Source organism: Ursus arctos, unplaced genomic scaffold, assembly GCF_023065955.2.
Source record: "Ursus arctos isolate Adak ecotype North America unplaced genomic scaffold, UrsArc2.0 scaffold_20, whole genome shotgun sequence".
NCBI lineage: Eukaryota > Metazoa > Chordata > Mammalia > Carnivora > Ursidae > Ursus > Ursus arctos.
In genome coordinates this window covers 29,489,886-29,512,771 of record NW_026622875.1, presented here as the reverse complement: position 1 = coordinate 29,512,771, position 22,886 = coordinate 29,489,886, and the positions used below count along the sequence as shown (strand labels likewise).

The window sequence follows — 22,886 nt, the reverse complement described above, 5'->3', positions numbered from 1 at the left end:
GGAGCTCAGAAGCTAGGCTGTGCTACAGTGTAGTCTAAGGATTAAGACATGCTGGATTCGGAGAAGTTCAGCCCCTCTGTGCACACGGTGTGGAATCTTGGACGAGTTGCTGAAAGTCTCTGAACCTCAGTGTCCCCTCCCATAAAACCTAATGCCAAGTGCCTGGGGGTAACTGTGGTGGTTACCCCTAGTTTCTTCTGGAGCAAGATGGACAGTCACCCCAGAACCAAGGGCTGAGATCATATCCCGTTGTCAGCCCCGAAGGCTGCTGCAGAGGCACCTGTCAATGGACAGGTTGCTGATAGGTGATGGTGTCATCCCTAAAGGACGCTGAGAAAGCCACCTTCTCTTAAGCAGAGGGATGTAGACCTGTTGGAGATGTGGCTTCCAGGTTCTTCCATTCCTAGTCAAGGGAGTCCCAGCATCTACAGAGAGAGCAAACCGTCTCCCTTCCTAATTAACCCTTTATGGTGCCTCTTGGTAGACAGATGAATGAACAGTCTCTTTGTACTATTTTATGAGCTTTTTGAGGGCAGGAGTGTGATTCACCTAGCATAGCATCTGACCCATGGTAGCTGCTCCGTGTGTTTGCTGAGTGGACCGGAGAGCCTGGAATGACAGTCTGTTAACATCAATGCCTGCTCTTTACAAAAACAAACTGGTCATTCTGAAGCCAGGAGATTACACATGTAGTACAGAAACCAACAGGGGCGCCTGGGTGACGTGGTCGGTTGAGAGTCAGACTCTTGGCTGTGGCTCAGGTCCTGATCTCCAGGTTATGGAATCGAGCCCCACATCTGGCTCCACGCTCAGCATGGAATCCTCCCTCTCCCTCTGCCCCTCCCCATGGCACACTCTCTCTCTAAAATAAATTAATAAATCTTAAAAAAACAAACAAACAAAACAACCACCGGAGATATAAGGAATGTTCAGGTGACGGTTGTGGAAATCCAGCACCTGGCACCCCAAAATACCCCTCAGCCTTCACCGTCGGCCAGGAGGGTGGAAACTCTGAGTTGTGTGCCTGCCCTTCACCACCTCAGGAACAACAGATATGAGGGGCAAGAGCGCTCCTCTGTGGAGCCCTCAGATGGAAGATGCTGGCTGCCCCCTAATAGTGATCCCCAGAGATGGTCCACAGAAAACAGTCCATGCCCTATACAGACATCCAGAGAGCTGCTTTCTCCCATGGCCTCCCACAGGTTTGACTACCAGAGAGTAGAAGCAAGAGGGGTGAAGACAGAGTAGACGCCAGGCTGTCATTTCAGGGCTGCCCTGGAGAAAAGCACTAGCTAGCAACTCTCTGAAAAATACCATTTGTCATTCCTTCCAAGTTCCTCAACCTCCTCTCTCAAGCTTTGACAAAACCTGGGGAGAGTAGGGTCCTCGTATGCCAACCCAGCTCTCCTTGCCCAGCCTGTGGATGAGTCACTGTATGTCACCAGGCCTCAGCTTTCTCACTGTAAATGGGGGATAGAAGTAGGGCTTCAGTAGAACACTGTAAAGCAAAAAGTAGATGCAAACCCAAAGTTACTTCTTTTCCTCTCTTAGGTCTTGAGAACCATGGCAGGGAGAACCAGACAGTAGGAATTAACAGAAAGTTTAAGCCCATGCTTGGTTCAGCTCCTTTGTTGATCTTTCTTTTTTAAGGTGTCCTGGTCAGTGAGATCCTCAGTCACATGAAGAGTGCAACTCAGCCCTCGAACCACAGGAAACTTGTCATGTACTCTGCGGTAAGTGTTTTCCCCTCCGCTCAACATTCCTTCGTTCAGGCAGTCGTGTCTTTAAGGAGGGAGCCTCCTTTTCTTCCTCATCATTTCCCTATGGCCCAGTAGATGGTAGACATTTTAGACAGTGATTCTTCAACTCTCCTAAATATGTATATACAAGACCACCTACATGGTTGGCATTTTTAAATTTTATTTATTTTAAATTTTAATTTTAAAACTAAATACATAATTCGGGCCCTTAAGGCGTTTACGGTCTGGGACTGACAAGAAGACATAAACACCATACAAAGCAGTATAGAAATGCAGTGCAAACAAGCGCTTTGGTGACACGGAGAAGGCAAGTACCACTTCTGTTCCAAACTAAAAGCAGAGCATGAACAGGATGTGGTGATGAATGGGATGTGGGCGGGGAGTAACGATGGGGAGGTACAACCACAGGTGAAGGCCATGTTTCCAGCCTCCAGGACGGCAAGGAGGGTGGAACCATTAACCAGCCGTTAGTTAACCGAGGTGCTCTGGCCACGGGAATGGAGCGATTTAGACAACTGGGTTTGAAAGGCCAGGGAGCATCCAAATAGAAATCTCCAGGAGGCAAAAGGACTAGAAGAGAGAAGGAGAAAAAGAGCTGCAACGTGAAGTTAGAGCCAAATGGGGTGCAGAAAGGAAAAGGGAGGTCTCGGTGAAGGCTTCAGCTTAGGAGCAGGGGCCAGCGAAAGGCACTGTTCAGGGGGTGGGGACGGGGACAGGGGTTCAAGGGGTGTGTAGAGCACCAAAATGGCTGTCCGGGGAGTCTGCAATGAGCAGGGAACCAGGACACACAGGATGGGAACTCAGCTTCCCACCCACTTCTCTATGACAGGGGAGTTCTCAGATGGGGTTTGGCTGGAGAAAGCCATGTTTTCATTCTGCAGGAAGATGGAAGAGACGACTTCCAGGGAAGCTTGTTGCTCCTCTGAGGTTCTGAATGGTGTAAGCCAAAGAGCTCCTGGACGGAACAGCGTAGTCCTTCCGGGGCGGGGGCTTCCAGAAACCAGTCCGTTCTGCCAGTTTCTTTAGTTTCACATCTGGTTTCCAGTTCTAACTTGCGTGATTTCTGGCAAGTCATAAATCTGTAACTCTAGTTCTTTCTCCAGTAAATCAGTTCTAAGCCCTTTTTAATACGGCCATAGAGTTTAGGCAACCAAATGTTATGCCCACTTTGTAGATACAGATGCAGAGGACTTTCAAAGATGATATAGTTAATTAGTGACCAAACTGGGACTGAAGACCAGTCCCCTATGCCTTCTAGGCACTCTGGGATGAACAATTGACAATTTTGGGCTATGCACTCTATTTCCTTACATTTTAACCTAACATTTATAGCCTTATATATTCTTCCCCAACTTTACTTTTTTAAGATTTTTTTATTCATTCATTTCAGAGAGAGAGAGAGCACAATCGGGGGGAAAAGTAGGGGGAGAGGGAGAAGCAGACTCCCGCTGAGCAGGGAGACTGACATGGGGCTCAATCCCAGGACCCTGGGATCATGACCTGAGCAAGTAGATGCTTAACTGACTGAGCCACCCAGGCGTCCCTCTTCCCCAACTCTAAAATTACAGATTATTCTAATCTGTAAAAGAAATATAATCTAGCATTAATATGTTCCAAATATTTTAAATTTAATGAAAATTAATGAAACAAGCTAAAATAGATGTTGCACTGGGAAAAAGCATGGTACAAAACCTGAACGCTAGACTCAAATTTACTTTCTTCCTTTTTGGGGTTATATGATTAAGCAAGTTACTTAAGTTATCAAGGTCTGCTTGTTCATCTTTTTAATGGGAATAATGATATGTAAAAGAAGCATACTGCCTAGCACATAACAGATGCTCCACAAAACTTAGTCCTTCCCCTCTCTGCCATGGGGGTATGGCACATTTAAGTGAATCAAAAACCATCATCGTTCTCTACAAGTGCTTAATACTACCTATGGAATGTATATCTGAATCAGAGGTAAAGATCAAAAATGACTTGTTTCAAATCCCCACAGCATGACACTACCGTGAGTGGCCTACAGATGGCACTAGATGTTTACAATGGAATCCTTCCTCCCTATGCTTCCTGCCACATAATGGAATTGTATCTTGAGAAGGGGTAAGTATCTAAGAGGTGCTTTTCACACTTAATACCGCTGGCCCCCAGGTTTTGTTATTATTGTTGTTATTATTAGCTTAAATATTTTCTTAAAACATTTAATTTTCAGTTAGGTACATAAATTTAAAATCATATACTATGGAAAATAATTCCCTAAGTTAAAAACATTGCTATTTTTCCACTTTCAAATTTCATGAAACAAATTATCCAAACTCTTTGTATGCATCTTAATTTGTATCTTCACCACTAGAGCCAATTTTGAGTCCCCTCAAACTGTTTTCCGGATATATTAACTAATAAGGGTAATTTTCGCTGCTATACAAATGAACATCAGATTCTCAGAGGCTTATCCCAATGGATGATTCTTTCTCACTCATCCAATTCAACAGAGATGTCGGCCATCACTCGTAGTGCCTGGGTGGCTCAGTCAGTTAAGCGTCCAACTCTTGATTTTGGCTGAGATCATGATCTCAGGGTCATGAGATCAAGCCCCATATCAAGCTCAGCACTAGACTCTCTTTTCCTTTCCCTCTGCCATTCCACCCCCTAAAAAGAGAGGGAGGGAGGGAGGGAGGGAAGGAAGGAGAGAGAGAGAGAGAGAGAGAGAGAGGTGATGTCCCTGGCCATTAGGAGGTGACTCATTTCCATGGTGTGATTTGGAAACCCAGGGTTCTATCTTTTTAGGACCTATAGAAAGCCTATAACTCCCACAGGCACAATAGTGATTCCTCTCTGATGGATTTGGGCAAAGTAAATTGAAAGGATTCACCATTTTAAATGCCATTAAAAACACTCATGATTCTGGGGAAGAAGTCAAAATACCAACATTATCAGAAGTTTGGAAGAAGTTGATTCCAAAGCCCTCATGGATGACTTAGAGGGATTTAAGACTTCAGTGCAGATGTTGTAGAAATAGCAAGAGAACTAGAATTAGAAGTGGAGCCTGAAGATGGGACTGGATTGCTGCAATCTCATGTTAAAACTAACGGGTGAGGAGTCGCTTCTTATGGATGAGCTAAGAAAGTGGTTTCTTGAGGTGGAAATTACTCCTACTCCTGGTGAAAATGCTGGGGACATTGTTGTTGAAATGACAACGAAGGACTGGGAATATCACATCAACTTAGTTGATAAAGCAACAGTAGGGTTTGAGGAGATTGACTCTAATTTTGAAAGAAGTTTTACTGTGGGTAAAATGCTATCAAACAGGATCACATGCTACAGAGAAATGGTTTCTGAAAGGAAGAGTGGCAAACTTCATCGTTGCCTTATTTTAAGAAATTGCTATAGTCACCCCAGACTTCCACACCACCCTGCAGTCAGCAGCCATCAACACTGAGGCAAGACCCTCCACCAGCAAAAAGATTACAATTCGCTGAAAGCCCAGATGATGGTTAGCATTTTTTAGCAATAAAGTATTCTTAATTAAGTTATACACATTTTAGACATAAATCTATTGCACACTTGATAGACTACAATATAATGTAAATATAACTTTTATATGCACTGGGAAACCAAAAAATTCATTTGATTCACTTTATTGTGATATTTGCTTTATTGTTCTGGTCTGAAACCAAACTCACAACATCTCCAAGGAGTGTGTACAGTCTCTTGGTCCCACCTACATGCAAGGGAGTCTGAGAAATGTAGTCACTTTTCAGCAGTAACTCTATTATATGGAAAGAGGATCATGAATTTTGATCGACTATTAGTCATCTTTGCCATGTCATCTTGAGATAAAAGATGCTGTCACTGGGAAAGTCATCCCAGGGTGCAAGTAGTCATTCATATAATATTGGGAAGTTTTTAAAAACATATCTCTAAGTGAATATGTGTGGTTACTACTGTTTATGTGGCTTTTAAAAGTGAGGTTTTTTAATTTTTTTGAAGATGTTATTTATTTGACAGACCATGAGTGAGGGAACACAAGCAGGGGAACTGGGAGAGGGAGAAGCAGGCTTCCCGCTGAGCAGGGAGCCCGATGCGGGGCTCGATCCCAGGACCCTGGGATCATGACCAGAGCCGAAGGTAGACGCTTAATGACTGAGCCACCCAGGTGCCCCCAAAGTGAAGTTTTTTTAAAGATCGATTTATTCATTTTAGAGATAGACAGAGACAGAGCACAAGCAGGAGGGGCAGAGGGAGAGGGAGAGAATCTCAAGCAGACTTCAATTCTAGCGCGGAGCCCGACTCGGGGCTCGATCCCATGATCATGAGATCACGACCTGAGCCGAAACCAAGAGTCTGATGCTTCAACAACTGCTCCACCCGTGCGCCCCTGCAAGTGATATTTTAGAAGCCTTCTTTATAAAAACACCCAACAGTTACAGTTGTGAGGTTACTACCCCAAGGATGACCACTAAATCCCACTTCAGTTTGTCTCCTGCTTCTTTGGCAAATGACTCCGTGAGGCCCTCATACTGGTTTTAAAAGGTTGTCATACATCTTGTTTTTTCAAATAAAGTATCAAATATGAGGGAGTAGGAGGACTTCGGTATACACCCACACCCTCTCTCTGAGGTGTAATTTTGACAACATCTGGATGTATATTTAAGCACAGGTGTGTTAAATATTGCTCAGTTCCAGGTTTATTGCCTGAATAAGGAAAGCAGGGGTACCTTCATTCAGAGGAAAACCTAAAAGAAATCCTGAGAGGAAAAGAGAAAATGAAGCAAATGAGAATCATGAAGGGGAGAGAATAAGAGAAAGAAAACCCAACACCTTACCTACCCCCCACTTCTTACTCAAAGCCTCATCAGATCACCCCAGTCCCCCCACCATCACCTCTCAGCTCCCTCCCAATTAAGCATCCTGGTCCCCACCTCTTTTGCCCCTGGTTATCTAACGTACCAGCCCTCCCATTTCCACCCTCTGGATCTGGCCCTCCCCATTCCCACACCTATGTTGGCTAATATCTACTCACTCCTGTAAATTCTTCCCCTCTTAACTTGTGTCTTCTTAACTTCTTTGTTTTTGTTTTGTTTATTTTTTTAGATTTTATTTATTTGAGAGAGAGAGAGTGCACACATGGGGGGAAGGGGCAGAGGGAAAAGCAGACTCCCCGCTGAGCAGGGAGCCCAATGCAGGGCTTGATCCCAGAACCCTGGGATCATGACCCGAGCTGAAGGCAGGTGCTTAACCAACTGAGCCACCCAGATGCCCCTAACCTCTTAACTTCTTAACATATTACAGGCCAGGTGGGAAATAATTCAGTGGCATTTCAACAGCACAGAACTAATGGCTCTGTCTTCTCCCTTCCTCCACCAGGGAGTACTTTGTAGAGATGTACTACCGGAATGAGACCCAGCATGAGCCATACCCCCTCACGCTGCCAGGCTGCACTCCCAGCTGTCCTCTGACGGAGTTTGCTGAGCTGGTTGCCCCTGTGATCCCCCAGGACTGGTCCGCGGAGTGTACGACCACAAGCAATGACCAAGGTACTGAGAATGTTATGGATTGGTGTATATACAAAGCTCTGCAGAAAAGGCAGAATACCCTTTCTCCAGGCAGATGGTGGCTTTGAGAGTAGAACTCGACCATCACCCCCAGCTTTGAGTGAAATGGGTTTGGGGTGATAATTGTTTCAGGGACACCCAACTTCAGTCAACTCCTACCTCTCCACCAGGCCCTGCCCCCACTTGCCTAAACCTTGACTTGTTTTTTTCAGTGTTAATAGAAAAGGGCATCATGTCAAAATAGAATCAGAGATACAAGTTAGATCAAAGTTCGTGGGGTGGCCATGAGCTATATGATTAACCACATAGAACTTTTGGGGTTTTTTTGTGTTGTTTTTAAGAACTCCCAGCTATCACTTGAGCAGGATTAAATGAGGTTGTTCTTTAAGTGTCTGAAATGAAATAGATTACAAACAAAATCCACAATCTAGAGTGAGAGCAAGGAAGGGAAGAAGTTAATCCCAGGCATATGGGCAAGGGACCAGCTTATCTATTAACTCCAGCCTTCTCACAAGGAGAGGCAGAGAAATGAATACAGTGGAGCAATCCAGAGAAATCATCGACACTGGGAAACTGGTACTATCTTTTTCTATTTATGTTAAAACATATTGGGTAGAAAAACTGAAAAGTAAATACATCTTTGTATCCTTTAGCCCTGGAAAATCCATGTTACTTTTGAAGAAACCAAAAGCAAAGTTGCCAGAAAACGTTGCTGTATATAATATATATGGCAGCTCTTGGAGTGCAGACATGCTAGCAAATCAGTAATTTTATTTAGGTGCACAACACATCAGAGATGAGAGCCCTGCATGAGTGGTTTCTCTTGAAGATGATAAGAGACGTTGACTCTGGAGTTGATTTAAGAGAGAAAGTACAATGACACATATGAAACTGGAACAAAAGTAGAAATGTAAGAATGTTCTAAATGCCTCCAAGAGCAAAACTTACTGGAATGTTGAAAGTATGGCCGTGTGATAGCTGTTCTGAGGACAAGAGGGATGTGTAAGGCTTTGATCCTGAGATCTTCAGGAAACCTCAGCAAGCTCACAGTCCTGCGGAAACTACTCACTAATACAAGAAGAAATCACGTGCAAATGACACTCTTTAGAGTCCTGTAGATTTGCCGGGTGGCAGATGCAACACATCTAGAGAACACCGTGCCACGTTACCATTACAGATAAAGATGAAATGGTTTCTAGAGATGGTTTCTACTGGATGCCAGAGTCCAGAGCAAAGCCATTCCCTCACCTAGTGGGTTATGGTATGACTGACACGAGACATTGATTCATATATTTATTTGTATTATTTTTTCCCAAGTAAATATTTGTCCCCAGCGCTACCATCTAATTACCCTTCCTCCCCCATGCATGTAACTTTCCTCCAGCAGTAAGCCAAAGGTAAAATAGTGAATAAAGTCACTAGTAGGGAGTTCAAAAACATTACTTTCATAATGAATTGTGAAAAGTGAGTGTATGTTTAATTAGAATAAAATCTCGGAAGGACAGATTTGAGGGGCTCTATTTTTGTTTGGGGATTTTATTTTAATGTAACCGGAGGGAAAATACTAATGTAAAGTAAAAATGATTTTGACTGGCTTGGATGAATGTTTTACATTGAAAATGTATTTAGTTTGGACTTTATTGCTTCAGAAAAAGGCTAAGCTGATGGATGGCTCTGCTTCATCTCTTAAGGGGGAATTTGCAAGAAAACATCCTTGGAAAATGTACAATGTAGACAGGAAGCAAAAAGATACATGTTACACAGAATAACAAGGGTTATATCTTATGACTACAAGGGTCGCTAGGGGACAAGAGCTAACTGGATTCAGAGGGAGGGAGGCAGTAAGGAACGGCAGCAAAGGCCATCTGTAGGTAGCTGCACCATCTGAAATCAGTTTGGATGGAGGTTTCTAATGGTGTGGTACAAGGCACTAGAAAGCCATTTATCAAATGTCTTAGTGGCTTGAACCTGGAAAGAGTAGGGGAGTTACTCAGCAGAAGATTCTGGGTCCAAGGAGATTCCCACAGGTTTCCCTCAAGGGGCCAATTCAAGAAGACAAAATACCAGAAATACCTTTGCCTGACATAATTAGTGATCAATAAATATTTGCTCAAGGAATGTATAAATTACTTAACTTTCCTCCCTGAACCCACTGTCCCTCTCTTGATTGGCAGCAATATCCAATAAGCTGGTAGTTACTTTTGATCCCATCCTCTCCTCTATTCTCCATAGCCAGTCCACCACCTCCTTATCAAACCTACCTGTAGAGTGTTTATAAAATTCTTCTCCTCAAGACAACAGCATCAGGGCGCCTGGGTGGCTCAGTCGGTTAAACATCTTCCTTCTGCTCAGGTCATGATCCTGGGGTCCTGGGATCGAGTCCCGCATCGTGCTCCTTGCTCATTGGAGAGCCTGCCTCTCCCTCTGCCCCTCCCCCTGCTTGTGCTCGTGCTCTCTTGCTCTCTTTCTCCCAAATAAATAAATAAAATCTTAAAAAAAAAAGAAAGACACCAGGATCAACAACCTAATATTCAAATAGAGCAACTAATTACAAAATATGTTAATAAAGAGAAAACATTAAGGATTGTTGTGCTGGGCCATGTGAAATTGGTCATGGTGTCATAGCAGGAGCATTTTCACCACAGAAACCAGCATATGCCACCAATCAGAGTTTTGTTTTTTGTGTTTTTGATCCGGTTTACTAGCACACCACTGGTTTTAGCTCAGAGAGAGCTTAGTAAGAGTCTATAACATGAGGTGGTCTCCAACAAGGTGAATTCAATAACCGAACTGCTTTAAGGAAAAAGGATTAGATTTGTTCCATATGGTCTCAACGAGTGATGTTTGGGGCAGCAGGTAAAAATTTCAGAAGGACAGACTGCAGTCAGTGTTGGGAAATTCCTGGAACAAGAAGTTCTGTTTGCCTTGGCAGAGACTCCACAAAGCAGACCAAAGCACACAAGGTTATAGGCATTGAATGATTCCTTAGTAGGGCCACAAAATTTAGCAAATAAAAGTATAGGGTGCCCAGATAAATTTGAAAAATAGCTTTAACTGTTGGATTTTTATAATATATTGGGGGGGGGGGGCGATGGCTACAGAACATTTAGGGTGTCCAGGGAAAGCCAATACAGAAAGCAGGACAAACATTAAATACAGTACATATCCTAGACATGCAAAATGCCCGGCAACCCCACCACCCATGAATCCTACTCCTACCTGTAAGCAGTGTTATTCACTAGTGCTAGACCCAATCAATTTCATTCTCATATCAACTAAGTTAAGCAGAATCTTTGCTGGGAAATTCGTAAGTCTAAGTTCCATACTATATTACTTGAAAATGATAAAATTCTTTTTTTTAGAAAATACTTTCTTGGGACACCTGGGTGGCTCGCTCTGTTAAGCATCTGCCTTTGGCTCAGGTCATGATTCCAGGGTCCTGGGATCGAGCCCCACATCAGGTTCTCTGCTCAGCGGGGAGACTGCTTCTCCCTCTCCCTCTGCCACTCCCCCTGCTTCTGCTCTCTCTCTCTCTCTCTCAAATAAATAAATAAAATCTTTTTTTAAAAAATTAGAAAATACTTCCTTAATTCCAAAGTTTTACTGACACCATCAGACTTTCTTTGCTAGCACTCTCCCAAACCCTCTAATCTCTGACATCACATATTTAGTGGGAAGGAGAATTACTGGTGGGAAGTTGCCTTATAATCTTTGTAAAGCTGAAACTCTAGAGTAGATATGCACACACGCAAGGCAAGATCCAGACCTTTTTCCTCCTTGAATCTTCAGACAATGCCTAGAACCTGGTATCTTCAGTCAAAATTTGCTAATTGAATAAAGGTTCAGCCCTGAAGTGTCTGGGTGGCTCAGTCAGTTAAGCATCCCACTGTTGATTTCGGCTCCGGTCATGATCTCAGGATTGTGAGATTGAACCCCGAGTTGGGCTCCCTGCTCAGCAGGGTGTCTGCTTAAGATTCTCTCTCTCCCTCTGCCCCTACCCACCTCTCTCTCTCTCTCTCTCAAATAAATAAACCTTTAATAATAAATAAATAAATAGATAGATAAATAAATAAATAAATAAATAAATAAATAAATAAATATTCAGCTCTTCATACTTAGCCTGACTTCTTCATGGTTGGGTCCAGATATCAGAAGCCTAGAACCCAGTTGTTGAATAAATAGAGGAGAGAAACTGTGAGTGAGCCTCAAATGTGACTGCACTATAAAGACTCCGTCACTGACTACATAGAAATATGTATAGGTCAATATGTCTATGTTATTTGGTCTGTTTTCAGCATAGTCACCTCGGCATTTTCTTGTTTCCCCATTGCTATTTAGAGATCCTGTTCAATGATACCCCTTCCAGCAACGCCCTCCCCTCAGAGAGAAGGCCAGTTACAGCACCTGTTTCTCATTCTTGTTGCCACTATCATCAGTTTCCCAGGACATGTGTCATCACTCGTTAAGGACATTCGGAACTCGCTTTGGTATATACTGACTCACTCCTCACTCCCACTCCTGTCCTCCATCTAGGCAATTCTGACCTCACAGTAGTGGCCCATCCCATACCCTGCCCACCACAGCAATATCCAACCCTAGACTAAACCAACCACACAGTTTCTGTGTTCCGATCGGCTGAGTGCATCAGAAGCCTGTTGTTATCATTGCAAATTATGAATGTTGAAACTTCTGTTCCAACCCCAGGTGGATCTTTCAACACTACTTGGCACACGTATTCACCCTTACTGGACTTTTTTCCTGTACTCTACAGGAAAGCCTTGTTATTTTCCCCAGACTTTCAATTCCACCTTGGCTTCTTTAATTCTTATGAGATCACCTGAGAAGAGCAAGATGGTCCATTGAAAAGTCTTTCAGGTTCTCCTGTCACTACACCAAAATATCTTAGTAGCCTTAACCTGCCTTTGCTGCTGCCCCTCAGGAAAACATGTTCCTCCCTGAGTAACCTAACTCCTTTCCTCATGCATATGATCCCACCCCGCATCTCTTGGGACCTTGATGAATTGTAGCTTCATTTTCTTTCTCTGCGATGGCTTTCTTCTATTAGGAACATGCCCAAATCTCTCATCAAAGAACAGCTTCAAGCACCTGCTCTCACTCTCTTCAATCCCAATTTTCTTGAACTAATCATTTACATTCTGAATTTCCTCATCTCTCTCTCACTTCTGAACTATTCGAAAAAATGATGTTCTTCCTTCCATCTCTCTTTGGAAACATACCTTTTGAAATTCATCGGTGCCTAATTCATCAACCTGTCTTCCTTTTCCTGCCAATATCACATATCCCCATTTTACAGAGAAGAAAACTGAGCCTCAGAAAATAACATGCCACAAGTGGTAGGGTCAGGATTCAAGCCTCACACTCTCCAACACCATATTTCTACTGTATCATCTTCCCTTTCCATCCCACACTGGCTTGTTGACTATCCTCCTGAGACAAATTCCCAAAAATTAAATTAGCAGATTAAAGAATATGAATATTTAATAAACAGGAGCTATTTTTTGAGTACCTATTATGTACCTAATAGGTGCCTATGGAGGAGGCGTTAAGTCTGCTAAGGAAACAGCAAGACAAGAAAATTATCCCCATGTGACCTAGACCGCTTGGCAGGGGTGTGGGGAGGCAGGTAAGGAGGACAGGGAGATAAAGAATTAAACAAGCCCTAACGGTTAAGTACCATGAATACTATAATAAAGGACATGTGGAAAAGGCATTTAGCTTAAGTCTAAGAGGTCAGGGAAGGCTTTTCAAAAGGGGTGATGTTTAAATCAAAGCCTGAAGGAGATAAAGAATTAACTGGGTGAGTGGAGGTGTAGAAAGAGGAAAATGTTACAAACAAGAGAAAATGTGTAGAAACCCAAAGGCTAGAGACAACATATGGGGCATTTTAGGAATTAGAAGGAGTATGTCTGGTTAGAGTGCAAAGATGCCGAGGAGGTGGGCAGTAAGTGTCTCAGGTCCAGTTGAGTAGCTCTGGCCATTAAAAGTTTTAGGCAGATAGGGGCACCTGGGTGACTCAGTCAGTTAAGCGTCTGCCTTAGGCTCAGGTCATGATCCCAGGGTCCTGGGGTCGAGTCTGCATCAGGCTCCCTGCTCAGCAGGAAGTCTGCTTCTCCCTCTCCTACCCTCTTCCCCCTGCTCCTGCTCCCTCTCCCTCACTCTCTCAAGTAAATAAAATCTTAAAAAAAAAAAAAGATTTTAGGCAGAGGACAAATGATGGGCCAGGCTTCTTTTAGAAAGACCTCTGTCTTCAGTGGGGAGAGTGGACTGGAGAGCAGTGGGACTGAAGGCAGGGAGCACGGCTGGGAGGCTGTCGCAGTAATCCAAGGATGAGGATGAGGGCAGACTTACTCAAAGGGGAAAGAGGAAGAGTAGACAGGACGTGGGGAGTAACAGCAAGAGGAAGAGGCTTTTAATACTTATTGCCAAAATGGTTTTCAGAAAAGTAGTGCTGATGCACACGGCCTTCAGCAGCTTTCCCATGTTCCCCTGTGGAAGAGAACTTGTCAGTCATTTCCAGCACTGTCTCTTCGCAGTAAGATACAATGGATCACTCCCTCTTTTTCTCAGATTCTAGAACATTACTCTGTGAAAATCACAAAATCCTTCACAGTACAAGGGAGTGTATAATTTAAAATATTAAGGAGAGAGAGAGAGAGAGAGAATCTCTCCTGAGACTTTTCATGTTCTCAGACTCATACCCTAAATGACCATGTCCTATGAGTTGTCCTTGGTGCCCTCACTCCACCCTCAACATGAGCCAGTATTACCCAGGCCTCCGTCTTCTACACCTACAATCTTTATTTCCATGTCTCCATATAGAATTCTAGACCTGTTTAGAATGCTAGCCCTCATCTGATCCTTTCTACGAGGATAATAACCCATCTCAATCCTACATTTGAAATGAAATTTATTATCTCTTCCACTCCAAACTGATCCTTTTTAATGTGCTTCCAATCTCAGTTCATAGCCTAACCATCTTCTTCACCCAAACTAGAACCCATGGGTGGCCATGACTCCACTTCTCCTTTACCAGTACATTTCGTCCACGACAGAGCCTGTCGATTCTACTTCAGGAGTTGCTAGAATTCCATCATCCGTGCTGTCAGGACCACACTCCCAGTGCTGAGCCCTCAGTATCTTGTCAAAGGCATTTCTATAGTTATCAGGCCTAGAGTATCTCTACCATCCTATCTTTCTCTGCAGTTGTTTTTTGTTTTAAACACAAATTGGGCCATGTCACTTCCATGTGTCATAATTGGTGATGATTTCCATGTTTCCCGTGACAAACCAGACCTTCTAAGACCTAGGCTGCCACCTACCTCTCTGGTCTCGACTCACCAGAAGCTATACTCCATCCACGTGCAACTGCTCATTATTTCCCAAACACACTCTTGTGCAACTCATTCTGTCTCATGGCAAAGTCTTATTTACTTCAAAGGCCAGCTCAAATCCTAGCATTTTCTCAGAAAACTTTTCAACCTCTTTGTCTTCTACATAGAAAGCTTTATACTAATCTCAACTTTTTCTCTATTCCAATGGCGAGTCTTTTACACTTTTATTTTACTATTTATCACATGATCTCATAATTGTCTATCTGGTTCTCCCACTAGCTATTGATGATCCCAAAAGCAGGGATCATGGAACCCCCAAACCCAACACTGGGTTAGGCCTATAGCTGGCCTAGCATATGGTGTGTGCCCACTGCCTGTCTAGGAAAGAATGAAGGAAGGAAAAAGATTGGGAAAGGATATTCCATGGACTACTATGACAACATAGCCAATAAAAATTATTGAAAATAAATTTCCAAATACAGGAAGTTATCCATGAACATTAATTTTAAAGAATCATTTGTCTCTGCCTTCTTCCCTCATTTCCACTTAGTCCTAATTGAATAAATGTTCAGTTACCTCCACCTTTATATTAGCTCCATTCACAGTGGTAATGGCACCTGTCCACAAGGATCCAACTTTATTAATATTCACCTTCTCATGATGCTAACAAGCATCCTGACATCATGAGAAAAGCAATGAACTAAGAATTGAGAACCTGTGAGTTCTAGATCATTAAGTCTTTCCACAAATATTTATTGGGCACCTGCTATGTGCCAGGGATTCTAAGTGCCTGGGATTCATTCATGAACAAAAAAGTTTGCCTTCATGAGGCTTACATTCTATTAGAAGGCACGAGGAATGGATAATAAATAATAAACATAATAAACACTTTGGAAGGTGAGGATCCCAAGTGCCACACTGGGAGTGGGTGTGGGGAAAGGGCATATTAGTTGCACCTTTAAATAGAAAGCCCTCACTGAGAAGATGACATTTGAGGGGTGCTTGGGTGGCTCAGTTGGTTAGGCATCTGACTCTTGATTTCAGCTCAGGTCCTGATCTCGGGGTTGTAGGATTGAGCCCCACATCGGGCTCCAGGTTCAGTGGGGAGTCTGCTTCAGATTCTTTCCTTCTGCCCTTCCCCCTGCTCACTCTCTCTCTCTCTCAAATAAATAAATAAATAAATCTAAAAAAAAAAAAAAAAGATGAGATTTGAGCAAAGAAGGTGATGGAGTTATGTAATGCAAAGATTCATGAGCAGAGCATCTAGGCGGTGGTAGCAAGTATAGCAAAGGCAGTAAATGGGTGTGTGCCTGGAATGTCTAAGGAACAACAGGAAGGCCTGTGTGGCCAAAAGAGAGTACGCGAAGGGAGAGTAGTAGGAGAGGAACTCCAAGAGGTTAACCAAGCTAGATGTTATAGAGCCTTATAAACTGTTATCATGAGGACTTTGGCTTTCATTCTGAGTAAGATGAGCATTCATTGCAGACTTTAAGTAGAGGAGTGTCATGAATTGACTTGAAGTCATTTGGCTGCTGTGTTGAAAATAGATTGTAGGGGATAAAGGATAGAATCTAGGGAACAAGTCAGGAGGATGTTGTAGTAATCCTGGCAAAAGTTTATTGTGGTTCCAAACAGGGAGGTGGCAGAGGAGGGGAGAAATCACTGGTTTCTGGATATAATTTTGGTAGAACCAACAGGATTTCCTGTCATATTGATTACAGAATGTGGAGAAAGAGAGGAGTCAAGGAAGTGTCCGAGACTTTGGGGCTGGGACACAAGAAGAAGGAAGTTTCCATCAACTGAGATGGGGAAGACTGCTGGAAGAACAGAGTTTGGGGCGGGGGGGGCGGGGGCACAAGGGAATTGGGAGTTTAGTTTTGGACTAATTAAGATTGAAATCCCTATTAGATGTCCAAGGAAATATGTCAAGTACACAGTTGGATATGAGTTCTGAGTTTGGGGAAGATTTAAATTTGGAAGTCATTAGTGAACAGATGGTTTTTAAAATCATGATACTGATAAGCCCACATATTCTAACCCAAATACAATTATCTGCTTATCCTTAGCCAAATTATCTAGTCCCTCTACTTTTTTTTTCATCTCTACAATGATAAGGTTAAGTTAAATATGTGATTTTCAACTGTGTTCCATGGAGCACAAGGGCTTCGTAGACGGAGCTGCCAGGATCAGAGAGATGTTTGCTTTCCCACGGCCTAAGCCAACAAGCAATCCTTTATTTCTACAGTGAAGATCAGACATACATTTAGAGATGGTACAAATTGATATTTATGATATATACAGTGTCATGGACGTGTGTGTGTGTGTGTGTGTGTGTGTGTGTATGTGTGTTTAGGGTAACTTTCCAGATGAAATAATGAATAACATCGCATAAAAAATGACCCCATATATCTCCCCATGACTGGTCGGCTATCAAAGTGATATGTATAAATAAAGGTACAGATTAGGAATAGTACATGGTTATCCTAAAAATGCTTGCCATTGTTAACATGTGCTCAAGGTTTCCTCTCTAAAAGATATTTACTGAAAATCATATTCAGAAACTTAAAGATGCTATTCTATTTCTTTTAGATCCAATTAGTGACAGTATTTCCTTTGACCCTTAGACCATGAGCAATTGATCATTTTAACTGTATAAGAATGCATGAAGTTAAAGCTGGGAAAGGACCTTAGAAATACTTTAATCAAAAAAAAGGGGAGGGGGAAGCCTGGGTGGCTCAGTCAGTTAAGCATCTGACTTTGGCTCAGGTCATGGTCTCAGGGTCCTGGGATCCAGCCTTGCATCAGGCTCCGGGCTCAGCGGGAAATCTGCTTCTCTCTCTGCCTCTGCTCCTCCCCCTGCTTGTAGCTTCTCTCTCTCACACACATAAATAAATAAATCTTTTCTTTATTTAATCTTTTTTTTTTTAAGATTTCATTCATTTATCTAAGAGAGAGAGAAGGCATGAGTGGAAGGGCAGAGGGAGTGGGAGAAGCAGACTCCCCTCTGAGCAGGGAGCCTGACTTGGGGCCGATCCCAGGACCCTGAGATCATGACCAAAGCCAAAGGCAGATGCCCAACCAACCAAGTGACCCAAGCGCCTCTAAATACATAAATCTTAAAAAAAAAGAAAAAAGAAAAAAAGAAATACTTCAATTACCCTCCCTTTACAGTGGAGCTGAGGCTCAGAGGTCAAAGGTCATGCCAGAACTGGAACCTAGGTCATCTCCTGACTCCTAGTCTAGTGTTCTTATCAACACACTATGCTGATTTCAAGGTTGCTTCAGAAATGCCACTGAAGTTTACAATTAAGGCACTGAGGTGTGATCTTTCTATTTTCCTCATCTATTAATTTTACAATCTTTATATTTTCCTAATCCATTAATTTTACATTAATGCCCTTCCAAATTTCCACAGTTCTAAGGGTCGTCCTTGCCGTTGCCTTTTGCCTGGTGTCTGGTGTCCTAGTGGTGCTGCTGTTTACCCTCCTCCGCCATGGGCCCTGCTGGCACAGAGACCCCTATCGGAACATCTGAACAGAAGGCTGGATGAAGGCAGACACACCAGACCAACGTCTTGGGATGGATGCAGCATCTCTCAGTGATGCCTCACTTAAAGGACAGGCTTTCACCACATGGACATCACTATGCCCATACCCATCCCTTTGAGCCTGTCTAGAGCAGGGTGTGAACTCACAGTGACCCAGCGACTGATGAACGAACCCCAGGTTGCTTGGGTAGCTCTCCTGATGGTTGCACTCCTCATTGTAGTGTAGGCTTCTCATTCGGCTAGAAGGAGGCTCTTCTGCAAAGGATAGTTATACTCCCTGGCATGGGTGTCCAGAAAGAAAGAAGAAATTGAAGTCCAATCAGCCGCTGCCTGCAAAGAGCAAAGTGTGTGACAAAGACATAGATTAGACAAGTTTGGATAATGAAGACAATTAAACTAGAAGTAGTATCATGTAGGACGGTTCTTAAGAAGTAAGACCCAATAAGAAGGTATAAATAAATCATTTCTTTAGCTGTTAAGTAGATTAAATACGAACATGTACACACTCCTGAAAAGAAACTCCCACCCAGTATTTGGTAGCTAACAGCTTTCTGTATGTGTATATGTGCTAACACACATACATACACATAGATGTATTGAAACGGCCTTGGAGAGAGGTATTTCATTCTCAGCAACTGTAATATCAACTACTGTAATGGTGGCTCAGGTCATTTCCCCCACAGCTTCTATAATGGGAAATGACTAGAAACTCCAGGCAGCCATGTTTCTTTTTTTTTTTTTTTTTTCATGTTTCTTTTTTTTTTTGAACCTCTACCATCATCAGACCTAGATATTTTTATAGTTCCGATTTCTTTATTTCATCTTAAAAGCAAGAGATGTACTTTGACAAGAACTCTTCATGGCTATGATGAAATAATAAGGTATTTAATCACCACAAATAGATCTGAATTTCTCAAGTGGTGAAGTAGAAAGAGAAGTGAGCTGAAGGTTGATGACATCCTGCCTCAGCTCTGTGCTGGCTTCAGGCCAACAAAGTTCTTTAAAGTCTTAAACCTTGGTTTCATAATCTAAAAATGAAGAGTCTGGACTAGATGAACATAGAAGTCACATCTAGTTCTCATGTTCTGTGAACAGTTTGTTTTTCATTTCATGCTATGCATTGGTCATTGCCCAAGCAAGCACTTTCATGAATGATGCCATTGCATTTAGCCTGAAATGTATTCTAAACAATCTTATCCCATGCTGAGCCTTTAACCGTCCAGTTGGTGGGAAATTCAGTCTCATTCATTGGTAGGGTTCTTCACCTTCTCAGGTATTACTAAAGGTCCCAGAATGTAATTGGTGGGAAGAGCTGGATAAGGATCCTCTAGGCTGCCATCCACACTGGTCTCCAATAAACACACTGTCCATTCCCACATGGTCTCCTGAAGGTAGGCAGAGGACATCTGTTCATGGCTTCCAAGGCCACACATTTGGTCTCCATCATCCTGGCATTGTCCAGTCCCCTACCGGGGGTGATACCTATAAACCAGAAGCCCTCCTAGAACCCCTCCCCATCTCTTAGTCTCAGGAATCTTCCTCTCCCCTTGGATTCCATAGCTTTCTCCTGTAAACTTCAAGCACTTACCTCTATCACTTTCTACATAATTCTCACTGAGCCAAGGCTACTGGGGGCGGGGGGGGGGGGAGCCTGAGAAAGAGAGAGTTGTGTTCTCTTGCAACTGTTGCTTCCTCCTGCAACACAAAAGGCATGTAGGCAAAGATATGCAAGATCTGGCTTCATTCTCAACCTGGGAAGGGGGAAAACATCTATAGCAGCAAGAACAAAGGACAATTTACTGTCTCTGTCAAGTAGCCAGACATTTTAGTAATGACCCTAACATCTAATGCTAATAAGTAATGAGATTTGAAAATAGAAGTAAAAAATAGAACCATAAGTCATGGATTTTCACACTTATTTAACGAACATTGATAGAGGACCTATTTGCTAATCACTGGCCTAAATGCTAGATTGTCCATCCTTAATGTGATTATTAAGGTGTTTGGCCCCAACGACAGCCTTATACAGGGTTGATAGAATGTAAAAGTAAAAGCTTTCACAACCTTTCCCTAATATCATCTTTTAATACTGTCAATGGCTAAAAGGACCCCTATTTTCTATTGTTTCTGGACTTTTTTTTTTTTACTATCCCCCATTTCTCTTCCTTCTACCATCTCTTGATTATTGTAAAGAAAGCTCTAACTCCCAGCTTAGTTGTTTCTTTTACCTTCCACAGAGCTGCTCTGTTGATAAACACTGTAATTGTTTTCATAGTTCATGGCAGAATACAAAATCACAAGTGACAGATGATCTATAGTGACAAAGCAGAGAACACAAATGCACTGTAACATTCCTCAGGAAATAAGCTAATCATCCATCTTCAACAGAAAAATATGCAAATCCTCTCTATTGATAAAAGTGCCCTTTTCAGATGGGTCAGAGAAGCTCAGTTGGCATGAGGATAAATATTGTTTGAAAGATAACTGCTAAGATTGAGATAACTTCTGCTCTGAAATGTATTCCCTACATTTGAATCAGTATAGAGGTCTTTGAACAGGATTAGAATAATGTAGTCATTACCACATCCATGTAGGAAAATGCCCTGATCATAAAAAAATATCCATATATATGTAGAAAAGTTCTAAGGAAGTTATAGGTAGAGAATTCGTAGCTAGAATGGCATTGCATAAAGAAAATATTAAGAGAATATGATTATAAAAAGAATAATTTATGATATTAGAAGAGTACAAGCCTTAGAGGTAACATTGTATTGGAAGTTGTTCAACCAACAAACCTTTTTTATATTAGAACTGACATTTCTTCTCCCTGAATTCAGTCATGTTACCTGTTCTCCCAACTTCCTGTTCTCGTTCTGTCTTGTTCTAATACTGATCCTTTCTTCATTGCCAGGGGAGTTTCTTGGCAAGTGAAAGCCGAAATGTGAGTTTTCTCCTTCAAAACTCTCTTTATAGAAACCCCATCTGAGTAGTAATGGATATGTGCTACATTTTGGTGCTTTAGACCAGGACCGTCTAATAGAAACACGATGCAAGCCACAAATAAGGACCACATATGGGATTTAAAATTTTCTAATAGCTACATTATAAAAAGGTAAAAATAAACATAAAATTAATTCTAATAAAATTTATTTAACCTAGTGCTCTGGAAAAAAATCACTTCATGTAATTAATATTTTTAAAAAATTATTAATGAGATATTTTTCAGGGGTTTTTTTTAGAGTAAGTATTTGAAATCTGATGTGTATTTTACCCTTACAGCACATCTCAATTTGAACTAGGTACGTGTCAAGTTTCAACAGCCATATGTGTCGGTGGCTACCATATTGGACAATTACACTTTAGATCACAAGATGACAAATTTTTTGAAGCAGAATTTTTCGGGTGGTTCTGTTTTGTTTTGTTTTGTTTTTGCAAGGTTCACTTTCAGGTTATTGTGAAAAATGAAAGTCATCTTTCTTATATGTCTACATCTTACTGTTTTTGTATGTGTGCTGAACTGATCAAGGATTTTTCTAAAATGTTATATCTGCAGACCTGTCTTAACAGCAGCACCCCAGACCTGTTCCAAAACCATCGTATACTAAATGAACCAGGTCCTCTTCTTATAAAATTTCTAAAGAAGGAATCTGACAACACATTTAGAATATAAGTACCGCTAGATTGGGGGAGGAGTGCCTTTTAAATTTTTATTAATTTTTTTTGTTATGAGTAATTGTATTTAAAAAACAAAAATAAATTCAGATAATACAGAAGGATATACAATATAAGATAAAAGTTCTTTCTACCCACTTCCATTCAGCAGAAGCAATCCTGTCAACAATATCTGGTTTTAGTTCTTCTAGTGACTAGCATGAATTTTATGAGCTGTACTTTATACCTAGATTTTCTGAAATTTCGCATCTTTCACTGCTCTTATAATGCATGGTGTCCTCTTTCTTGTATTATTTTTTTCATTTTCTTGAAGTAATTTTTTAAAGGATACTTGAGCACTAAGCTTTCTGATTCTGACATGTCCAAATATGTGTGTATTTTGCCCTTCCACTTACCTATCAGTCAGCAAGGTATACATTCTCAGGTTGGAAATCATTTTGCCCCAGAATGTGAATGCGGTATTCTGTTGTCTTCTAACACACAGGACTGCCGATGAGAAGTCTGATTGGTATCATTCTCATCCAATGTAAGTAATCTGGTGGTGTTTATCTTTTTTTTCCTGAGTCTTTTTAAGGTATTCTTTTTATCCATGGAGTTCTGAAATTTCACTAGAATGTATGTAGGCATGGGTCTCTGTTTTCTGTCTAATTATATCTGGCTTATACTTGTCTTTGACTCAAGAAAATTGTATTCTTGAACTTGAATTTCCTGGATTTATTCTCCATGCTTCAACTTTTCTCACATATTTTCCAGCTTTTTATTTTATATCTCTACATTCTAGGAAATTTTATTTTCCAGAACACTAATTTAATCTTCAGCAAATCCGTTTTTCTTTTTTTATTTCTAAGAATACTTTCCTATTCATTGATTGTTCCTTTTTCATAATGGCCACTTCTTATTTTATGAATGTAATCTATTCTTGAGGCTTGAAGAATCTTACTTGGGGGGTGCCTGGGTGGCTCAGTTGGTTGGCATCTACCTTCAGCTCGGGTCATAATCT

General features: G+C 41.8%; 1 protein-coding gene across 2 annotated transcripts in view; it reads left to right on the top strand.

Moving 5' to 3' along the window:
• ACP3 (acid phosphatase 3) overlaps positions 1-21,997 on the top strand; it is a 46,350-nt gene extending 24,353 nt beyond the window's left edge. The window contains exons 8-11 of one of the 2 annotated variants that reach the window (XM_026497021.4): positions 1,651-1,733; positions 3,760-3,863; positions 7,128-7,297; positions 18,083-21,997. In XM_026497021.4, coding sequence (XP_026352806.2) covers positions 1,651-1,733; positions 3,760-3,863; positions 7,128-7,297; positions 18,083-18,201 — 476 coding nt within the window. In that variant the 3' untranslated portion in view covers positions 18,202-21,997. Of the gene's footprint in view, positions 1-1,650; positions 1,734-3,759; positions 3,864-7,127; positions 7,298-7,968; positions 9,822-18,082 lie in introns of those variants that run through there. The other variant, XM_057315906.1, reaches the window with a different exon arrangement.
• Positions 21,998-22,886: the final 889 nt, after the last annotated feature.